At 33.7% G+C, this 22,904-nt stretch overlaps 2 protein-coding genes across 2 annotated transcripts; both read right to left on the bottom strand.

Moving 5' to 3' along the window:
- LOC132760529 (uncharacterized) lies at window positions 1-4,158 on the bottom strand (the record flags this gene model as incomplete). Its single annotated transcript, XM_060752516.1, is given in 5 exon segments — window positions 1-108; window positions 675-866; window positions 1,892-2,057; window positions 2,662-2,830; window positions 3,677-4,158. Coding segments are annotated over 5 exon segments (801 nt in total), but the record flags the coding sequence as incomplete, so codon positions are not given.
- A 15,643-nt stretch (window positions 4,159-19,801) lies between these two features.
- Window positions 19,802-20,968, bottom strand: LOC132760528 (uncharacterized). Its single transcript, XM_060752515.1, has 2 exons — window positions 20,900-20,968; window positions 19,802-20,113 (listed from the first exon to the last, which is right to left on the bottom strand). Exons 1-2 carry the CDS (start codon window positions 20,966-20,968, stop codon window positions 19,802-19,804), a joined length of 381 nt encoding a protein of 126 aa, XP_060608498.1.
- Window positions 20,969-22,904: the final 1,936 nt, after the last annotated feature.

The raw sequence follows: 22,904 nt of genomic DNA, 5'->3' as shown, positions 1-22,904 counted from the left end.
GTGCCATAATGTTGACCAGATCCACGGTGTTTGACTGATCCCCGGGTGTTTAAATGCGTTTATCATTTCCATGTCCATTGGAGAATGGCCAGATCCGGAATTAGGGTACTGAAATATTAATGGGCAGAAATCATTAAATTTATTTTTTTTAAAAAAGCTTCAAAACCATGACGCCATTGTATCACTGACCAACTTTGTAAAAAAGACGTGACAAACTGTTTATTTATCTATTTGCATGGCGATGTTCTATGTACAAGTCTAAAATAAAACGTATGTTCTATTAAAGGTGCACGTTTGTATCAATGGCTTAAAAATACAAATAAATTTACCTTTATTAAGTTTCATGAAGTGGCATTTAAATAAGAAAAAATGTTATATTATTTGCCACATTTTATATTTTGTAAAATGCTCATAGACTAACAGTTGTAAATAGATAGCCAGTTGTAGAACATTAACCGGTAAAAAAGAAAAAGAAAATACGGCTCCCTTACTATTGCCTGAAACGCAAAAAAGTGTTGTAAGCTCTGTTTATAGACAAAACTAATTCACTTATTGATAAATAGACGAGGTTGTTGTGTCAAATTACAGATTTGTTCAACAACGAGAACAATTTAGTGTACAACATGTGTCTATATACATGTATGTTGTTTATATGTTAAATTACTGATACTTACGGTTTCTTGAAACTTAAAGACATCTTTGAATTTTGGATCAATTAGGATGAAGTCCTTTCTCCCGTCTAGTGCACAGTGAAGGTTGTGATCTCCATGTGAATGTAGAAGAGATGAAGTTCCACCAGAACTCATCCATAACTCAGCCTCCGTCAGTCGCTCTTTGTAGGACCCGCATGACAAAATATCCGGAAGCTTAAAAATATATTTGTTATCTTTTGAAAACCTATATCTTTAATATTTTGTCTTTATCGTATCAAAGACTATTTATTTACGTGTTAAGGATTATTTGGGACAGTTTTTTATTTTGTTGAATGTAGACCGAGTTTATCAGTAATTCAGTAATCTACCGAAGAGCAATTGTGTAAGGCCTACCCAACACTTAACTGTCTTGCCCTCAATTAACTGCCAACTTCTCCTCATAGATTATTTAACAAAGAAGTTGATGACGAATGACGCCCTGCAATAATGCACGGATGCAATACCCACAGACATAATTTTGTCCTTACTGCCTGCACTTAACCGAATATCTTTAGGGCCCGTTTTTGTGTACACGTAATATTTGGCCTGAGTTCAGCCTTCCTCACCCTTGACGAAATCAAACATATTCGAATATGTAAAGCTCTGTTCTGATAATTTTAGTAAATATATTGATAAAAAGACATTTTGATATCTGTTGCCATTCCAAATTATTTTATGTGGGTTTGAGAGGAACGTCTGTTAAAATGTTTTAAATGAAAAAAAAAATGTACACCGAAAAAATCGAACAAAACAAGGAGGATGTGAGTCAGTCAATGTCTGAATTATGTCAGTGTACTCTAATATTACAGACATCGAAAGTACATCCGAAAATATATCATGTTTCTGTTATATGTGCTGATAAGAATATGATTCAACATGTTCAAGGAAAATAAAACATGGGTTTGTTTAGTCTAAACACTTGTCAATTATAAATGATTCAGTCTGCACTGAATGAATGAAGATATTGTTGAATTATTCTAAATTACATTTAGAAAATATCTTGAGAAATCACATCCTATAAACACCTGTATCAACAATTCCTATAACCAGACACAAATTATAAACAATTCTGTTTCTCATAATTATAATGATACTGTATTCTCAAGTGCTGCAATTTTTCAACTCAAAAATGTTTATAGTTCTTTGCAATTTTCAATTTATGTTTTCAATGAAAAAAAAAATTCGGAAAATATGTATACCGGAAGTTCAGCCATCATGTCTTCATGGACTGTAGAGGAGAGGTACCAGTTTTCGTACATATAGTCCAGTAGAAATTTTTTGAACAACATCTTGCGTTTATTTCTTTTCGGCTCCGAGTTGAAGACTTCTTTCTTCACAGCGATAGTAACATTTAATTTACCATATCTATAATATATAAGTTTAGATAGAACATCCACCATCCCCTGTCCCTGTAGCTACACATATACTATCTTAACTTTCGGACATTTTCGTCTTACTTTTGTAAATGGCAAAGAACACAACAATCCCATCTTCTCGGCCCTTTCCGTCAAACTACGGATAAGAACCTCAAACTCAATAATACAAAGAACGGAAAAAACGTTAACCTCTAACACGCTTAATCTCTTAACATACTGACAATCTTTCAATCTGAATATAGCAATTCATCCTTTTAAGGAAAATGTTTAAGGTATGTACTGAACAAGGAACAGTGCAGGCCATGATCAGACGACAATGATCCGCTGACTGATCTTCTTCTACACTTGTTGGTATTTAAATCTGGGGTTTCAGTCTTAGTTGAGTTACTGAAGCTATGAAAATGTACATGATCAAACTTCTAACAATTCATACAAAATAAAAGTTAGCAATTCGTATCTGAAGTTTTAAACATACAGAGATCAAAGACAAGTTACGAAAGATTCATGGCGATTTGTCGTCTGCTTACTCGTGCACGACGTTTTGCCAGAAACAAAGTGGGCGGTTCTGAAGGTTAATTTAAAATACGCCTTACTTTTGTTTAAGATAAGAATCCTCCTCCCATTTCTCAGCTACAGAGGCATACTTCATCAACCCTCTCAGTACCACAGGTCTACTGTTCTTTACATATCTTAAATGGAACGTTTGGGATGTGATAGGATCTTTCTCCTCCCGTACCTTACCGTCCGGTTTCTTTTGCCAACCTGAAGGAGAAAGCTCATCGTAAAGTGCTTTAAAACAAAAACAAGCATTTTAAAAAGGCACTATATTCTTTATATTTCTATGTAAATATTTTTTTCAATATTCGAATCATTCAAGTGCTATCAAAGAGATAGGAAAATAATGTAAAAAATGTATATTACATAGACATTATATTAAAAACAAAAGGTCGATAAGCCTACAAAGAGTATATAATCCCTTCTTCACAAATTGTGTATGCATAACGTTGGTTTATGATTATATCTTATCTAGGGAACATCTGACGCAGGATTTGTGTATCCTTAGTTGAATGAATAAAAAAATTTTTTTATTTATTTTTATGCTATAACGAAAAGTGACGGTAGATCTATATTTTTTTATCTATTGATCAATTTGAAATGATGTGATATGCCCATAAAGTTCCATAATGCTTTTATATTTCTCTAAAGTTCCTTATTTTTGTGTCTTGTTATAGTTTCCAAAAATACCCATCGGAAATGCTTCATTAATTACAGTTATAGTGATCAAGTATTTTGTACGAAAATAAAGAATTAATTTCCATACATTTTGCTTGCTTTATATTACATGTTCTTAACTCAATTACTTCAACATTGTAAAACACATATTACATGTACCCTTTCTACAGAATGTAAAGAAAAATCATTCTCGACTTGATATACCTCCTATAAAGAAAGAACGATATAAATAATTTAGTTGTTTCAACTCTTTGATAGAAAATGCAGCAGTAATGATTAATCATACAATGGCTTTGTATAATATTTAATGAAATAAATATCCAGAATAAAATATAATAGAAAGGAGAAGAGAAGAGCAAAGAATATTTTTATTACCTAGAGGTCTTAGATGACCCTCTGGAATACCGGCTATTATTTGTTGATCTACAGGTGGAAACACAAAATCTGTTCTCTGATCCTTCACAAAACTTGTCTTACAAACTATTACATTAAATAATGACATAACAAACACAAATGTGAACGCTGCTTCGTTACTTCTCATTTTTAGTTTTGTTTTTATTTCGCGAAATCGTGAAGATATTGTAAAGTTAATTCACAGCAGAATAAAAAGATTAGCGAAGTTTATCAGACATTTAAAAATGCTACTGAAAAATTGATAAACTCTGCTTTTATATTTCCAAATCTGATTTCTTTAAACAGACATGACTAAATATATTACACGTGTGCACAACAACAACAAAGACCGTGTAATATCCGTGTTATACGACAATGTTAAAGGATAATATTCAATTATTTGTACGTATTGATCCGAGTATCAAAAATCTTGTCACAGCTGTAAGAAGAATCAATTTCGTCTCAACTTTACCTTTAACCCGCGCAATATGTTACGTGGCGAAACCCAATGAATAGAAGCCCCGAGCCCCGTTATCAGTTCACGGATATTATTATCGTATTTATTTAAATTTGTGAAACACAAAATTGAAAGCAGGATTTTGTCATAAAATAGATAAACCAAGGTTCATTCAGTAGGTTGATACTTTCTGCTAAAATGAATGCCAGTCAGTCAATTTGGTTGTTTACATTTACAAACAAAATAGTATACGTTTTATAATAATTCTTATGATGCGGCTTTCTCAACTAAAGTGTACATATTGTTTATTGATATATAATTGATTCTCGTGATAAAGTCATTATATGCTAAGTAAACTATATACGTTATGATAATCCATTCTTTAAGTGAGAGAACCGTTAACAAATCTTTAAAAACATGTTAAAATGCAAATTCTTTTGTTTGTTTGTATTTTGGGGTTTTTTTTTTTACTATTTTCATGTAGTCATTTTCAGAGGATAAAATGAATTTATGTTTTAAACTTATATTATATTGAAAGGGGCTGTACAAATGTTAATGAGTTTATTCGGTCGGTAGTATTTCATTTTAAATGTTATTATAATAAAGGTAAAAGAAAATACATAAAACTTTAGCTAGTTGGATCGGATTTTAGTTCCTTTCCCCATGATTATTTTCATTCCTTTTGTGTTGAAAACTTTATTCAAAAGTTTCCAAAGGCATGGAAATTAAAGAAAAGATAATTATTTTGAAAAACCAACTTCAAAATTGTAAAACAGTGCATCCCAAACTCTTCACAACGGTTACGTCACGCTTTGCTACTTTAATTGTAGTGTCTGTACTGATCAGGGGAAGTAACCGCTGCGAAGAGTTTGGTAGTATCCCTACAGCGAAAAGCAATATAGTTGAAGACAAATTAATCTAGATTATTTTTCTTTAAAGGTTTAACCATCAAGATAGCATCATACTGAGACTAACTAATTAAAACTAATTTATCATCTCGTCCAAATACTAACATTTAGTGAGGTCCCTAATCCTATTATTCGGGGCGCCCGTGCATAAGGGAATCCTTTCGCAAATGATGTTTTTTAATTTATCATATTTAATGAATACCGATTTAAATATGTAAGTTCAAAAGTGTTGTATGCAAAATTTATATAATTTGGTTGGTGATTAGTAATAGACTTACATAAGTAAGTAAGTATAAATCACACGTAATCTATGATTTTTTAAATTCAATTTTATAAACATGTACTAATGATCCCGATAATATGTAACTAGTACTTTATATATTTATCATGTCTGTCGTACATCTTTATCTCAAATTATAATATAAGGTGCACGTTTCTTTTTACGGATTGTCAATAAATAGATGAAATTCTTAAATGAAAATCTTTCAAACTGTAATGTCAAGAAAGACAGAAATGTATATAATAAACAGAAAATTCGAGTTTTTTATACCATAAATACAGGATTTATTGTCATCTAGTGGTATGAAAATTATCATATTTCATGAGTGGCGGTAAATATGATAATTTTCATACCACTAGATGACAATAAATCCTGTATTTATGGTAAAAAAAACTCGAATTTTCTGTTTATTATATATATTTCTGTCTTTCTTGACATTACAGTTTGAAAAATTTTCATTTAAGAATTTAGAAGAAAGTAGTCAGACAAGATATCAGTGTAAATATGGAAAATATGTTTCATTGTAGTGAAAAATAAAATTTTACAGTGAAAATACGGAAAATGAAAATACGCATTTTATTCTATCAATATTTCTCATTATTTAATTTTACACATGAAATATGGTGCTAGATCTATATCAGTCAAATATATTTCATATCTTTTAAAAATGAATATGAAATTTATATATGAAAGTGGGCGGAGTCAAAACTCATATTTATTTTAAGGGACTTCTTTCGCCATTTTGTTTGAAAAATCTGATAAATACAAAACAACTTTTTGTAGAATTTTGTTTTGAAAACTATCTAGAATGACAGAAAATGGTCTAACTAAGAAAATGAATCCGAACACCAATATCTTTAATTCAGTTATTAACGTTGTACAGACGTTTGAAGATTTGTTTACGTGACGTCACAATGTAGCGCCAAATATCGCGTGCAAAACAAGAGACAATAATAATTTTATATTACTGCGCGCTGTACAATTGTAGCAAGCAATGGAGTTTTATTTCATAAATAAAAACTTACCTGGAATAACAGTATGAATAACAGTATGAATACTCTTTTTCTGATCCGCATAATAAACTTTCTCCCGGAAGTTGATAAACTTTTCGTGAGGCGCATGCGCACTCTCGGTAAGTTATCTACTTCCTCCCCCCACAGTAAACGTCAGTTCTCTTTTTCTTGCGAAAGTATTCGCTTCGTCCGCGATTAATTTTTAGTTTTGAATAGTTTCTTTAGTGGAAATTAGTTTTTCTACTTGAGATTTATCCAGTTTTGTCTTATGGCGACGTGTCATCATTCAGAAGAGGGTGAAATTACGTCTGAAAACGACACATTTTCTGACGAGCCTCATGACGAGAATATGGCGTCGCCAACACGTGGAGATTTATCGGGTAGAAATGACACCGTTTCTTACGTGTCGGCAGAAGAAAATACTGCTAATAAATTGCTATTGACTAAAGACAAAGGCAAAAAGAAAAGTCGTTCGAAAAAATACGACGAATTGAGCAACAGAATGTGTAATTTGGAAAAAATGTTGCAAACTTTTTTAGATAAACAATCCGGTGAAAAAAATGAACAAACTGTGACAAATCAGTTAAATGATGATACTAATGGACAAAGAAAAAAGTCAAATTCTAAAGGAAATCGTGACAAATTTTTATTTGACTCCAGTGAAGATGATTCTGACTCTGACATGTTGTCAATTTTTGCTGGCGGTCAAATTTCTCTTGCTCATGAAAATAATGATAGCGCCATGTTGGACAAAAACAACAATAGGGAGGAAAATGTGGAAAATCTCTCTGAAAATACAAGAAAATGTTTATTTGAAATGTTCGGTGAAGATGCAGTTGTTAAAAAAGTTGAACAGAAAAAGGGTTTAACCTTGGACAAATCACAGATTGAGGTTATTGATAGTGGTTATAGATGTAAACAACCAAACTTTTTGTCTGCTTTTGCCGAGGAAAATTTTGACCTTTTTTCAGTTGATGCAGATGCTGAAAAATTGCTAGAGGTGCCATCACTGGATGATATGGTAGAAGTATGTCTTACTAAAAGATATGGGCCTAGGGCTTCTTTTGCTAAAGGAAAACAGTTATATACACAACCAGCTAAGATGATAGAAAAAGTTGCATATAAAGGGCAGCAAGCTGCTCGGTTAGGACTCGTTATTCAAATGTATATACAACAAAGTCTCAGTAACCTACTTCAAATGCTAAATTCTACTGATTTTGAAAGAGATCAAGCTTCTCAGATGGTCAAAGATATTTTTGCTATGAGTACGAAGTGTTTAGACCAAATTGGAAGAACTGGTGCTTTCCATCATATTGTTAGAAGATCATGTTGTATGAAGGATACAGGTCTGCATGAACAAACTGATAAATGGGACTATTACAATTTACCTTTGTCAGGGGATGGTGTTTTTGGCAAAGAACTAGAAACTTTGTTGAGGCCATTATTTTTTGATATTTCGGTTTACTGACCCGCCGCATCCATTTTTTGTGAAAATGAAAAAAAAAAATCTGCCCCGAAAAAAAAGTACTCAAAATATGCGCTAATCAAATTTAGATCTAAATGTTCTATGGGAGATTTATAGAAGTCCAACTTATATCTTATTAGACTTGTCAAAGAAACGTCGAGATAATTTTTGACGGCGATGTATTTTGCATGAAGAAAAATGACTGCAAAATGACAGTTAAACCATTCTCGCCAAATTAATTAGGTTAATATCTATATATTTAAAATATAATTCATGTATGTATGTATAAAATCATATGTTTTGAAGGTCCAATTGTGTAGAAATGTCAAAGAAAACAACTACAAAAAAAAAAAAAAAAAAAAAAAAAAAGCAAGCCAAAAATACGCAAGTTATCACTTTCATGGATACAGCGAGAGAAATCTTATTCAATGAGAATCAGATTAAATTAAATTTAAAAAGAAATATATAGTGACAATATCACTATTTACAGATTTAACAAAAACAATAGTCTTTAAAAGGAGATTAGATATGGGTTTCCTTTCAAACAAAATAAAAAAATGCACTTACTATAAATACTTTACATGTCAGTAATTGACCGCTAATTTTCCGATAGAAATATTTTTCAACTTGATTATGTCTATGTCTCTGACTTGGACAATAATTTAACATGTGTAATCTTTTCTTGACAGGTTTTTAAACTTCTGTTATATAAATAAATGAGTGCAAGTCAGTTGAGTTTCGGCACCTTTGATGATTCGGATTAAACAACTGGGACTACATGTGTGTGAACATCAAAGATTTACCGACTCTTTTGAAGGGTCGGCGAGGTCATCTCGTGTGTATATTAAATAATGGCAACATGATATTTTATCAATTTGTGGATGCTATTTTGTTGTTTTGCGTATTTATAAGCACTGTGGAATTTAGACAGTCGGTCATTTAATTTCTCTCGTAAGTACAACATACGCATCACATTTATCAGAATGAGAATGGACTAATCATAAAAGAAGGGATACTTATAAAGTATCTCACCTTCCAAACATGAAGATAATTATGAAAACTTTTTTCTTTTCCTTTTTTTTTTTTTTTTTTTTTCCTCCTCCGACCCTACCTTTTTTTGGAAAAAAAATCAGTAAACCAAAAATATAAAAAAAAAATGGCCAGAAAGACAAGAAAGAAAAACGTAAACAAGTTGATGATCTAATCCCAGATCTGAACAAGAAACGGAAATTATCAGCATCTGGTAATTTCTCGGAGTATAAAAAGAAACAACCGATAGAGAAATTCACTGAAAAACCAAGCACTTCTTCGTATGGGTTGAAACAATTTTCGTATCCCTAAGATCTCAAGATCTGACAGCCGGGGAAAGTTTCGTGGCAGAGGTTATAGCTACGGGACGAGACGACCCCCATCTGGTAGAGGAAAGCCAGTGGCAAAAACAGATGAAAATGACTTGGTAAGTGTAATAGTAAAATATCCGGAGATACCTGTTGGGGGCAGACTGTCTCATTTCCTATCACATTGGCAACAAATCACCACAGACAAATGGGTGTTAGACGTGATAAGTCAGGGTTACAAGTTAGAATTCGAGGAAAAACCTCAGTTTTTTAGGCATAAAATCAACACGTGTCCCTGAAAAAAGTCAAAATATAATCAAACAAGAAATAATATCTCTTTTAGAAAAAAATGCTATAGAAGTTGTCAATCCAAAACTAGCAAATTCAGGTTTTACAGCACATTATTTTTAGTTCCAAAAAAGAACGGGGAAATGAGACCAGTGATAAATTTGAAACCCCTCAACAAGTATCTCCGCAAACAACATTTCAAGATGGACACTTTGGCAAAAATATTAAACCTTGTAGAAAAAGAAGACTGGGCTTTTTCAATAGATTTGAAAGATGCTTATTTCCATATAAAATTTTCAAAAATCATCGCAAGTATCTGCGCTTCCATTTTCAAGGAGTAACTTACCAATTTCGAACACTATGTTTTGGCCCAACAAGTGCTCCTCGAGTCTTTGTCAAAATAATTTCAGTGGTAGTCGCACATCTGAGAAAATTCAATATTCGTCTAGCAAGTTATCTAGACGATTGGTTAGCAGTAAACAAAACAAAAATGTTATTGTTGAAAGATCGTTATCAAATACTCAGCCTTCTCTTTCATTTAGGGTTCATCATAAACAAGGAAAAAATCACAACTTGTTCCAATGCAAACTCTCAATTATCTTGGCAGTTATTGGGATTTAATGAAAGGGCTAGTGTTTCCAAGCATGGAAAGACTGGAAAAATTAAAAACAGCTGTGTCAAACATTCAAAAGGGTCAATGGACTGCAAGACATTTCTTAGTCCTACTCGGAATGATAGCCTCATGTCTAGAGCTTATTCCAAATGCCAGGCTGTTCATGAGACCTATACAACTTCATTTATTAAAAAATTGGAGCCCTATCAGAATGAATCTGTCTACAAAAATTCCTTTAACACCTCAACTGATCCAGGATCTGAATTGGTTCTTATTGGATCAGAACATTGGCTTGGGCAGATCATTACTGAAAGACAACTTTCAAATAACACTGACCACAGATGCCAGTGGCTACGGTTGGGGAGGTCACATGAACAGCTTGACATGTCAAGGTCAGTGGACTTTGTCAGAAAAAATGCTTCATATAAATTGTCAGGAAATGTTAGCAGTAATGTTCAGTCTCAAACATTTTCTATCAAAAACTGAAGGGCAAGAATGTTCTAGTCCGATCAGACAATACAACTGTTTGCCAATACATCAATCGGCAGGGGGCACGAGATCAGCCCAATTATGCAATATGACTATGCGCCTTTGGCAACTGGCCCTGGAGAACAATATTTTGCTGAAAGCTGCTCATATTTTGGGAAAGAAGAATGTGTTGGCGGATACACTGAGCAGGGAGAGAGTATGTCAGACAGAGTGGTCCTTGAACAAGACAGTGGTTCTGAAATTGTTCGAGCTTTGGGGTCATCCAATGATGGACCTGTTTGCTACTTTCCAGAACAAAAAGACTCCACTGTTTTTGCTCTTGGATACACCATTCTCAAGCATTTGCACTAGATGCTCTGTCAATTCCATGGGAAAATCTCTTTGCTTATGCGTTTCCACCAGCACAACTTGTTCCCAAAGTACTCAGTCACATGCAAAAATATCATTGTACAATAATACTAATAGCAAATCAGTGGCCAAGACAACATCATTATCCACTGTTACTGAAAATGTTAATTGCAAATCCAATCAATCTGCCATGCAGCCAAATGCTCTTGACTCAATGCAGGGGTCGAATATCACACCCTCATCCAGAGTCTCTGCATTTGACTGCATGGCTGTTGTCAACAGACATTGGTCGTCAAAGGGCCTTTCTGGAAACACAAGAAAATTACTGTCTAAGTCATGGAGATCTGGCACACGTAGGGATTATCAAAGCAAATTCAAACAATTTAATAGCTGGTGTTGTGAAAGACAAATTGATCCGTATATTGCCACTTTAGCGGAATGTGCAGATTTTTTTGACATATTTGTTTGATAAAGGTCTCAAATACAGAACTATTAATGGTTATAGATCGATGTTGTCTTCAATTTTGGGCCCAGTTGAATAATACACCTATCGGACAACATCCTTTTATTATAAGATTGTTAAGAGCTGTTTTCAACGAACGTCCTCCTTTAAAAAAATTAGTACCTGAATGGGATCTTCTTTTCATTTTAGATTCATTGAAGAAAGCTCCATTTGAAACCGCTGAAGGATGCATCTTTACGTTATCTTACTTGGAAAGTTTGTTTTCTGTTGGCGATTACCACTTTTCGGCGTTGCAGTGATTTGCAATCGTTACGTTTAGGTGAAAACTATGTTAATGTCCAGAAGAAAGGATTGACTTTTATTAGAACTGGCTTATCAAAGCAAGATAGACCGAATCATTCGGATAGAAATATTTTCATTCCAGCATTACCAAAAAACAGGACTTTAGATCCTAAAAGAGTGCTTTTTTCATTATTTAAAAAGAACAGAAAAATTTCGTAATGCAGGATCTGACCAAGAAATTGTTAAGTTGTTCATTGCAACAAAGAAACCCCATAAACCTGTTTCAGCTTAGACCATATCCAGATGGTTGGTTAGCATTATTAAGTTTTGTTACAAGTCACAAAGTAAAGACGTAGGTAAAATAAAAGGTCATTCTACTCGCAGCATTGGGCCTTCCTTTGCATTGTTTAAAGGTGCTTCACTTCAGCAGATAATGGAAAGTGCCGATTGGTCAAGAGAAACTACGTTTACTCGGCACTATTTAAGGACTATAAATACAGATTATATGAATGTGTAATCACTTCATTTGGAACTTTTCTCTTAATTCTTGCGGATCGCAGGATATTTTGTTTATTTTTATGTTAAGACATCGAGAAAGATGTCAAGACATTGAGGAGATGTCCATTATATGATGATGTTTGTATGTAAATACAGTGGGATAGAACTATTTTGTAAATATACATTTGTATATATGACTGTTAAGAAGCAATAGGAATTCCTCATTTGTATGTTTGGAAGAAACAGATGATGAAGATCATGCTCATTTCATTCTACTAAGGTGAGTAGGAATGAATTTCTTAGTTTTTTGAAGTATATGATTATTTATGAAAGATTCCCACCACCAGTCTTACATTGCTGTAAAATCTGGTTTTATTCATACTGTTATTCCAGGTAAGTTTTTATTTATGAAATAAAAATTATAAATTTGTTTTCAAATTGAAGTTTTATGAATAAATAATACTTACCTGGAATAACAGTTACCCTCCCAACCTCCCCTCTTTCTTTCAGTCCTGGGGCGAATACTTTCGCCAGAAAAGGAACTGACGTTTACTGGGAGAGGAGGAAGTAGATAACTTGCCGAGAGTGCGCATGCGCCTCACGAAAAGTTTATCAACTTCCGGGAGAAAGTTTATTATGCGGATCAGAAAAAGAGTATTCATACTGTTATTCATACTGTTATTCCAGGTAAGTATTATTTATTCATAAAACTTCAATTTGAAAACAAATTTATAATTTTGTAATCATTTTTCATTGATAATGAAATTAAATAAAAAGGTTATTTTTTCGTTTTTCGTGAAATAATTATGGTATGTATTTTCACTCAACATGATAAAATGCCACATATTTTCACTCGCCGTCCCGGCTCGTGAAAATATGTGGCATTTTATCATGTTTCGTGAAAATATATTCCATATTTCACGAAAAACGAAAAAATATCCTGTTAATATTTCATTTATAAATATATAACAAATGTGCATATTATTAAACGTTAACGTGAAGATTATTGTCACGTAAAGAAATTTGTAAAAGTACTTTAAAAAATTCCCGAGTGGTTGGTAAAATCGGCGACTGTTTTCTTAAAGGTGAAACTGACAAATATTCCAGTTTTATTAGGGGGGGAAAAATTCGAGACATTAGTTGTCGGACACCCCAACCTGAATGAAAGCCGATATTCTAATCCACACCATAACATGTGCTGTGGCTAATAATAACCTTTTTGACAAGTCCTGCTTTCATTCAAGCACTTCTGTTGCTCAACATCCCATCGACCTAAATATTACATAAAACTGTATGCGAGTTAACAAAATTTATTCAACAAATATACAAGCAATAGCAAATTTCCTATTATCTTCTGTCTGGATGTATTTGGGCATGGTTCCCGCGCTCATCATGTTAACCCCACTAGGTTAACCAGTCACCAAACAAATAGTCGTTAGGGGCGACCTTAAAGCAATCCGTTAACCGTCCAAAAAGCTATACACAACAATACGCCCGAATTGGGGCTTTAAACTACGCCTGAACTGAGGCTGAAAATACGCCCGAAATGGGGCTTTAAAGTGAATGCCATTAAAGGCTAATTGACTGCTCGAAAATGTTTAAATGAGTAAACTTTAGCACTGAATATATGTGCCCCAAAGGGCTTTAAAACAAATCAATACTGCGCCCCAAAGGGCTTTAAACAAATCAATACAACTAAATGCACGTTTTAAACTTTTTGCCGTAAACATTAGCGCCTGATCCTGGGAATCAGCGACCAAGCCATATGTCTATGGTAAAACATATTACTAACAGCACAGATAGCAGAATTAGACCGCTTTATCTTTAAAACCGAACCGCTTCCATACTGATCTGTTTTAGAATACCGAATAGTAACTATGATATAACCTTCACTTCTATCTACCAGTAAATCAGACATTGAAATTACGTTTGCAGCCGAGTCTTTGCTTGTTACAGCCAATTCACTCACTCTAAGGAAGGCAAAAAATGAAAGACAATAAGCTGCTGCAAATAAATGACTTTCATAGAAATTTGAACACACCACTGGCAAAACTGACAAAATATGTTGCAATATATTTTGAGTTATTGGTAGTCTTGACTCTCTTACTCGGGCGGACCTCTTTAAACCCTCTAAAAGCTTGTCAATAATGTAATGCCTTGAAACATCACAAACATTGCTAACTTTGCAACGAAATCCAATTGCATTAACATATAACGGGCAGTTGAAAATGCCCTTTCTTTTAATGATAACCAAGAGATAAACATGGCTATTTGCTCCAGGGTAGGTGGCCAAACTGACTGTATGCTGTAACTATTCCTAAAACGTTCAAAACAATTAAGCCCTGTGTTGTAAGCACTAACAGTGTTATCGCAAACGAAGAGTTTAACAATCTTTCAGCTTCAGATTGAACATCATTGAATGAAAACGATCTGGTATCTTCACTGGTTCTTGGCTTGCCTCTGGTGCCAGCTTTCGGAAACGGTCCCACTGCATTCGAGAAATTGAATCAGCGATTGAGTTTAAATTAGTAGAAATATGCACTGCTTTAAACAAAATGCCTAACTCCATAGCTACCAGTACAAACTGACGAACTAATTGCATAAGACGCTTAGATTTTGATGTTTGCTTGTTTATGACTACAACTAAAGCCTCATTATCTATGCGCAATATAACTTTCTTATGTTGCAACTGTGTCCCCCATAAACATAATGCAAGCATAACAGGTACCATTTCTAAAAAGGTTATGTCTTTCATAATTTCGTCGCAATGCCATGCTTTTGGCCACCGAAAAAACGACCATTCTGTACCAAAAAAACAACCACAACCCATTGTTGGGGACCCTGCACTATCAGTAAATAACTGCAAGTTACTACTATCTAACCATATGTCATCGGGGATATAACTGACACCATTGAATGAATCCAAAAATGTGAGCCACACAGTTAAATCAAGTCTTACGGCTTCTGAAATTCGAATCCTATGATAAGGCTGTTTAACATTTGCCATAACATCGTAGCATCTACGCAAAAATGCCCTACTTGAACGTATAGCTTGACTACAAAAAGACATTTTTCCTACTAATGACTGAAAATTTTTTAGAGTAACTTTCTTTCTCAGTAGAATCTGTTTAATATCTTCTCGCAACTCATCCACTTTATGCAATGGAATTCTTATGATCATATCACAGGAATCAAGTTCAAGCCCTAAAAATATCAACTTTGTGCAAGGACCCACTGATTTCTCTTCAGCAATAGGAACACCCAACAAATAACATACCGATGAAAATGAACTAATGAGATTATTACAATTGTTTGTTTTATCTGCTCCAGCCAAAATAAAGTCATCCAAATAATGGTTTAATGTATCTTTTTGTGAAACACATTCAACAAGCCATTGCAAGAATGTAGAAAATTTCTCAAATAATGCGCAAGAAATCCTGCACCCCATTGGCAAAAATTTATCTATATAAATATTCCCATCATTGTCCTTTAAACCTAATAAACAGAAATCTTCTGGACAAATAGGCAGGAGTCTAAAGGCTGACTTTATATCGCTCTTAGCCATTTCTGATTTATACCCCAGATTGAAAATCATGTCTACCACCTTATCAAATGATGCATAGCTTACTGTAGCAATATTATCACTGATACCATCATTAACGCTTTTCTCTTCCGGATAAGAAAGATGGGTAATAAGTCGCCAGGAACGATCTAATTTTGGCACCAGTCCAAAAGCGAAATTCTTAAATTGTTCACCGGTGAAACCTTAAACGGGCCAGCAAATCTACCAGCTATAACCTCATTATTGATTTTTTTTGTTTTAATACATGTGAATTTAATTGTGCAGATTTTAAAATTACGGGCGTCAACCGAAACTCGCTGCCCAGTAAAACCAAGGCGAAAACCATTTAAAAAACCATCCTTTAATATTTCTGCGTCCTGCCTATTTGGGTAACCTTGCAAATAAGTAATTAATAAATCTACATTTATAGGTGATTTGCCTAAATTCAAATCAAATTTTTGCCAAGTGGGGGCAGGATATCTTGGTCTAACATCTGTGTATAACCGCAGTCCGACCAAGTGTTGGCCCTGGGGAGCAGTGGCTCTAACCAAGTGTTGGCCCTGGGTAGCAGTGGCTCTAACCAATTGTTGGCCCTGGGGAGCAGTGGCCTCTAATTGGTCTTGGTCCCCTAACCTGTAATCTGTTATAAGAACAAAGTTTAAGAGGGTGGTAGCTACCACAATTTAAACAATTATGCCTATACTGACATGCCATTTTAGTGCACTGCCTATAGTTGAAATCAAAACATTTTTTGGTGCTTTTTTGCACATTAACCCCATACATACTAGCAGACGCACCAATATATAATAACCAAAGCTCATAGTCAATATTGCCGAAAGATATACCAGTTGGATCGGAGGCCAGGCGCAATCTAAATTGTTGGTCATAATGTTTCCAACCTAAACCAAAATGCCTTTTCGATGCCGTCCTAATGGTGCTTATGTATTTAAACAGTTCTTGCGTTCTTTGAGGATGTGCCTCCAGAAAAATTGAGGCGTAAACCAAAAATGCATCAGACCATACTTCAACACTGTCTATTGCCTTAGACGATGGTGCAGCCTTAACAAACAATTGGCCAGATTGACCAAACTCTAGGCTTTTTACTTCATTCTCACTCGGCTGAGCCTCGAGGAGCAAGGCTAAATCAACATACTGGCCTGAAATTAGTTCTGGCTTCCATAACTTTATAAGCCGCTTTTTAACATTTTTGTTTTTCATCAGATGCGGCATTAAAGTTTTGGATTAGACCCGTTACGAAACCTAACCAGAATAACATAAGTTGATTTATTCTTATTTTTCACTTGCAAATACACTTGACCCGATCAATTCTTGTGCATTTTACGGTAAAACAATTATTTAAATATCGTTCTATACCAATTCAAGTAATAAAATATCAATACCGTCATTAAAATTGCCTATTTAATTGTAAAACATCAACTTTCGCCGACTGCAGTCGGCCATGACATTCAATTGCCACGCGAGACCTCGTATGACGTCATTCGCGGGAACAGATTTGAATAGAGTTGTGTACTATATTTAGAACATTTTGTTGACATGATTTCGATATTTTTATTCAAGATAATGTTTTATTTATTTTCATAAATTTTTTAGTATTTAAATATGATTATATTGAATATAACAGTCAGTAAATAACCTTTTTCAACATCTTAAAAAAAAGTAATCTATAAAATATTGGAGGCACATGGGTTCATAAAGGTCAATCTCGTAATCACGTGGTCAAACATTTTGGCAATATGGCGGCCAAGTGCCGAAATTTTTACCTGTCGGAAACTATTAGGTAGTTTATGTTCCTAATAAGATTTTTATTTGTCCATCCTTGGCTTATCAACAGATTATATATCGTTTTATCAAGGTATGCTTCACTTTACTTCGTGGCATGTTCGATAAATAAATTCGAGCGTGTCAGATTCCTGACACGATTATTGGTGGACTTTCCCTACGGGGTTATCTTCAGCGTTCACGTCATGTCATATATATAAACGGGTACGCTGAAGACCTTAAGCTAGCCTGAAATAATCTTATTTTTCAATGCATTACTGCCATTAGTTACTGACATGAAACCCCAATTTACTGTGAACACTTGAAAGTGCTACCGGGCCCCCGTCCAACTGAGGAACATTAATAAAAGTGTTTTCCATGCTTGTGTCATTAGGCAATGTTTGAATGCTATCTTCAACTAAATCAACATTACCATTTTCCATTGATGTTGAACTTGGCTGCATCGTATCAGTCTGAGTCCCTGTCGTGACTGCCACACCGACAGATTCATTCATGGTCCTACACTACCCGCTCTTTTGGTCGCCAAAGCCTCCGGCAAACTTAAAGGGGTAGACCGCCTTGCCGTGGTACGCTTTGTTTTTCCCATACTCCGTATGAAATTAAATTAATGACAAAAAATATTAAATCGAATTTCAAACTCAGGCGATTAAATTAAATATTACTCTTATCTCTTTCTTATTGTTGCCGTGAAATATTATGTATGTAAGGATGTAAATGATTTATCTAAAAAATTCTACTGAAATATGATAAACAAGATCAAGGAAAGGCGGCGTTCAATGAAGCCCTATAAATAAAAATCTAAGATTATCACCTAAATAGCAACTCATCTGATTTAAATAATCAAACTCGTTTCACATAAATACTTTATCTCTTATAAAATCAAGTTTAATCACGATGTAAATATGCACTGTTTCAATTATTTTTAAAAAAATTTCCGTATCTGTTTAACACTGACCTGATCTCATTCAATTGAAGTTTTTAAAAAGGAAGGAGCAAGACGGTGCACCGGATACTGTATATTGTAGGCAAGGCAAAATAATCCCGGTGTAAATTATCGAACTCCAATAACGCACAGCTATCGATTAATGATAGCAGTTAGTACTTGTAAACAGTGTATGTAATAGACTGTTAAAGAGAGAGTAAAATATGTGGCATTATACGGAATTTGTTATAAAACAAATACAATTTACCTTTAATTTTGTATTTTTAGATACTACGTTGTTGCAGATTATGTCTTGAAAATATCTCAGCTATAAAAACTATGTTGTAATGAAGCATATTAATCAATATGTGTTTTTGTGAAAGTTGTCTGGCTGGTAACTTATCAGTGAAAATACCACTAAGCACCACATAAATGTGATAAAAATCCTTATATTAAATAGTCACAAAGATTGTAATGAGTCATTTCGTTGGAATTCTTTGTCTCCAAAAGGCCGAATTATTGTCAAAAGTTCAAGGATTTTGGCAATGCAAATGTATTAAAACATTTTATTTCAACTACACGCGATAAGCAATAAATTAATTGAGGAAATGTGGGAAGTAGAAAACCAGACTGGCATTTGCTACAGGTTGTAACTCTGTGTGTTAGTAATCAAGCAAATTACGAATTTCTCAGTGCGTAGAAATGTCCGTACTCAGATCGTAAAAAGCTTTAAAGGGACTCCACCTCGTTGTTTTGACATAAATAAACTGGAAATGATTTTTCGGGATTTTTGTTTTATTTAATGTTAGTCTAGACCAAAATAACAGAATTTTCGCTCACTCTGAGTAATTATTCTAATTGTTAAAAATGGCCCAAAAATTGAAAAGCGTTATCGGGCTAACAAAAAAAATACGATTTTCAATTTATTTCAGAGTATATTTACTAATTATATTTTGCATATCTTTCTAATCTAAATGTATCAGTTGATCTATATAAGAAATTCAAATTTAACGTTTTTATACTTTTTGGACCTTAGTGGTGTTCCTTTTATATTTAAGATTTACAGCTTTTGTAAATACAATGTATATAATGAGGACTGTCGACAAAAAACAACAACATTGTTGCATACACACTCCATTTTGTAACGATTTCTTGACACATAAATTGATTAAATATAATGTTTTCAGTTATATAATGTTAGATTAAGAAATGTGAATTAATGTCATAGCGTTATATTCTCACACAGTATGACTCTTTTAAAGTTTTTAATTAAATCAGATTTTATGTTAATGTAAAGCTGTGTCACAGAAGTTGTAAATTTTATGTTAATTTCAAATGTACACGTACTATATTATTTTAAACATACATTGTGATCATGGAATTCACATGTTTTCTATAAGTTTAAGTTTCCGGATAGCTTTATATTGTTCGGGAATCTCCGATAATGCTTCTATCGCTATAGCAGTTTGTGGATTTCTAGCTGAACCTTTGATCTCATGAAAGTCGACAAACTTAAAATTATCGAACTTTCTGGATGGTAACTTTTCGTCTAAATCATTCATAACATTCCATGGACCGTCACCAACACCAATGACGATGATAGAAAGAGGGAAATTGGAGGCATCAACAATGGCTTGAATGGTTTCCTCCTCGCTGGTTACCTGTCCGTCAGCTACTATGACTAGGATGTGATACTACAGAAAGACATAATTGAAAATATGTGGACACATATGATAATATTCATAAATAAACTAGTCAGCAAATGTTTACCCATTTCCAATATTCTATATAATATAACTCCAAAATAGGAAAAAATAATATAAACAGCTGATTTAGGTGAACTGTCAGATTCTTTTAAATTAAAAGATATGCAACAAAATATGATTATAGCACCATTATGTTACAGATTTTTATCAGTTTTCATGAAGATGATAGAATTCGGAGAGATTTTTTTATCTTATTTAAAGAATGTGAAATATTTGGAAATGAACCCCAAAATAGAGACAAGTGGAGGTAATAATTGCTATGTGAAAAGTATCTATACTGTACATAATTATAATGATAATATTTAGCATCATAGATGACAACAAACTACGAAATGGTTATACAATCATGTCTGCTGTAAAGTGTGAGAAATATGGTCCGATATTACATATCTGTAAATAGCAGATAGTAAATTATTCTAGAACATGACATTATTTTTCATCACATTGATGTTCTACATGAATTATTTTAAATTTAATTGACATTTTTATTTCAAGAAATATTTAATAAGAATATCCAAATGAAACGTTTCTATATTGTTGTTATCAATACTTTAAATACATATTAGAAAATGTGTCCCTTGTAGACCAATCCACTTTAAGTTAATGTTATTTAGGCTTAGAGTTAAATAAATGACACTTTGACCATGTTGAAAAAAATAAAACAAAAACAAGGTTTTTATAACATTAAAGAGAACGTGATCATTATCATTTTACCTTTCCTGATTTTTCCTGACAATGTCCACCGCCTTCTTGATAAGTGGAGCAAAATTTGTTGGTCCCCATTCTGATCTTGGGTGTTATTTTCATTATAAACATCTAACACTTCTGCAAATCCATCACATTCTCCCTAGAAAATAACAAATAACTGCATGTAGTAATACATATATAGTTTACATTATCTAACATGCAAACTGGTTGCTAATACATGTATTTTAATCAGAAAATGTTTTGATTTTTTTTCATGAACTCACTATATGCATTTGTTTATCTTTGTATTTCAATTAGTATTCGTCAAATGTTGTTAATATTTGTCACGTGTACGTGAAAAAAGGTTGCGTGTAACTTCATTTTACCTGGGGTTTGAACGGAAATGTCTTTTTATCTTTACTCTTTCTGTCTCCAAAACCAAAAGCATTAATGGAGCCATCATCGTCCAAAGGTTCCAAAGTCTCCCCTAGTATACATATTACCTATATGTAAAAAACAGACAAAGTCTCCCCTAGTATACATATTACCTATATGTAAAAAACAGACAAAGTCTCCCCTAGTATGCATATTACCTATATGTAAAAAACAGACAAAGTCTCCCCTAGTATGCATATTACCTATATGTAAAAAACAGACAAAGTCTCCCCTAGTATACATATTACCTATATGTAAAAAACAGACAAAGTCTCCCCTAGTATGCATATTACCTATATGTAAAAAACAGACAAAGTCTCCCCTAGTATGCATATTACCTATATGTAAAAAACAGACAAAGTCTCCCCTAGTATACATATTACCTATATGTAAAAAACAGACAAAGTCTCCCCTAGTATACATATTACCTATATATAAAAAAAAACAGACAAAGTCTCCCCTAGTATGCATATTATGTAAAAAACAGACAAAGTCTCCCCTAGTATGCATATTACCTATATGTAAAAAACAGACAAAGTCTCCCCTAGTATACATATTACCTATATGGTAAAAAAGACAGACAAAGACTCCCCTAGTATACATATTACCTATATGTAAAAAAACAGACAAAGTCTCCCTAGTATGCATATTTACCTACATGTAAAAAAACAGACAAAGTCTCTCCTAGTATGCATATTACCTATATGTAAAAAACAGACAAAGTCTCCTCTAGTATACATATTACCTATATGTAAAAAACAGACAAAGTCTCCCCTAGTATACATATTACCTATATGTAAAAAACAGACTAATAATATATGTTATATGTTGCAGTTCGGACCGGAATATCCGTCCCGAGGGGACCCGCCTATTGGGCGGTAACGAGGCTTGCCGAGTTACCGCCCATGGGCGGGTTCCCGAGGGACGGATATTAGGTCCGAACCGCAAACATATGTCAGATATTTTTTCTTGCATATTCTGCCATATTATTTCATATTTAAAATGGTTTACGCTCAATATGATATATGTTCATGGAATTTAAAGTCATTTTCATCCCATAACTATTTTTCTTACAATAGCGTATGAACTTACAACTTAAATAAACAACGGCGAAATGACGTCATCCTAAGACATATTTTCCCTTCTAAAACGATGTCATTTTAACGCGGTTCATTCATTTAAATGGCGCTAAAATGACGTTGTTGTTTGGCACTGCGACTCATCTGGCACCCCCCATGCCCAGATGAAAATTTCCGGCATGGTAAACTCACAGAATAATAATATCTGTCATATGTTGCGGTTCGGACCGGAATATCCGTCCCGAGGGGACCCGCCCATTGGGCGGTAACGAGGCCTGCGCGAGGTTTACCGCCCATGGGCGGGTTCCCGAGGGACGGATATTCCGATCCGAACGGCAAACATATGAAAAGATATTTTTTCTTGCATATTCTGCCATTATTATTTCATATTTAAAATGGTTTACCTCAATATGATATATGTTCATGGAAATTAAAGTCATTTCATCCATAACTATTTTCTTACAATAGCGTATGAACTTACAACTTAAATAACAAACGGCGAAATGACGTATCCTTGA

The sequence above is a fragment of the Ruditapes philippinarum genome, unplaced genomic scaffold (genome assembly GCF_026571515.1).
Source record: "Ruditapes philippinarum isolate M1 unplaced genomic scaffold, ASM2657151v2 ctg14275_1_1_1_1, whole genome shotgun sequence".
In the NCBI taxonomy this organism is placed as follows: Eukaryota; Metazoa; Mollusca; class Bivalvia; order Venerida; family Veneridae; genus Ruditapes; species Ruditapes philippinarum.
The sequence above is the reverse complement of the archived record's forward strand: the minus strand, read 5'-3'. Positions and strand labels throughout refer to the sequence as shown.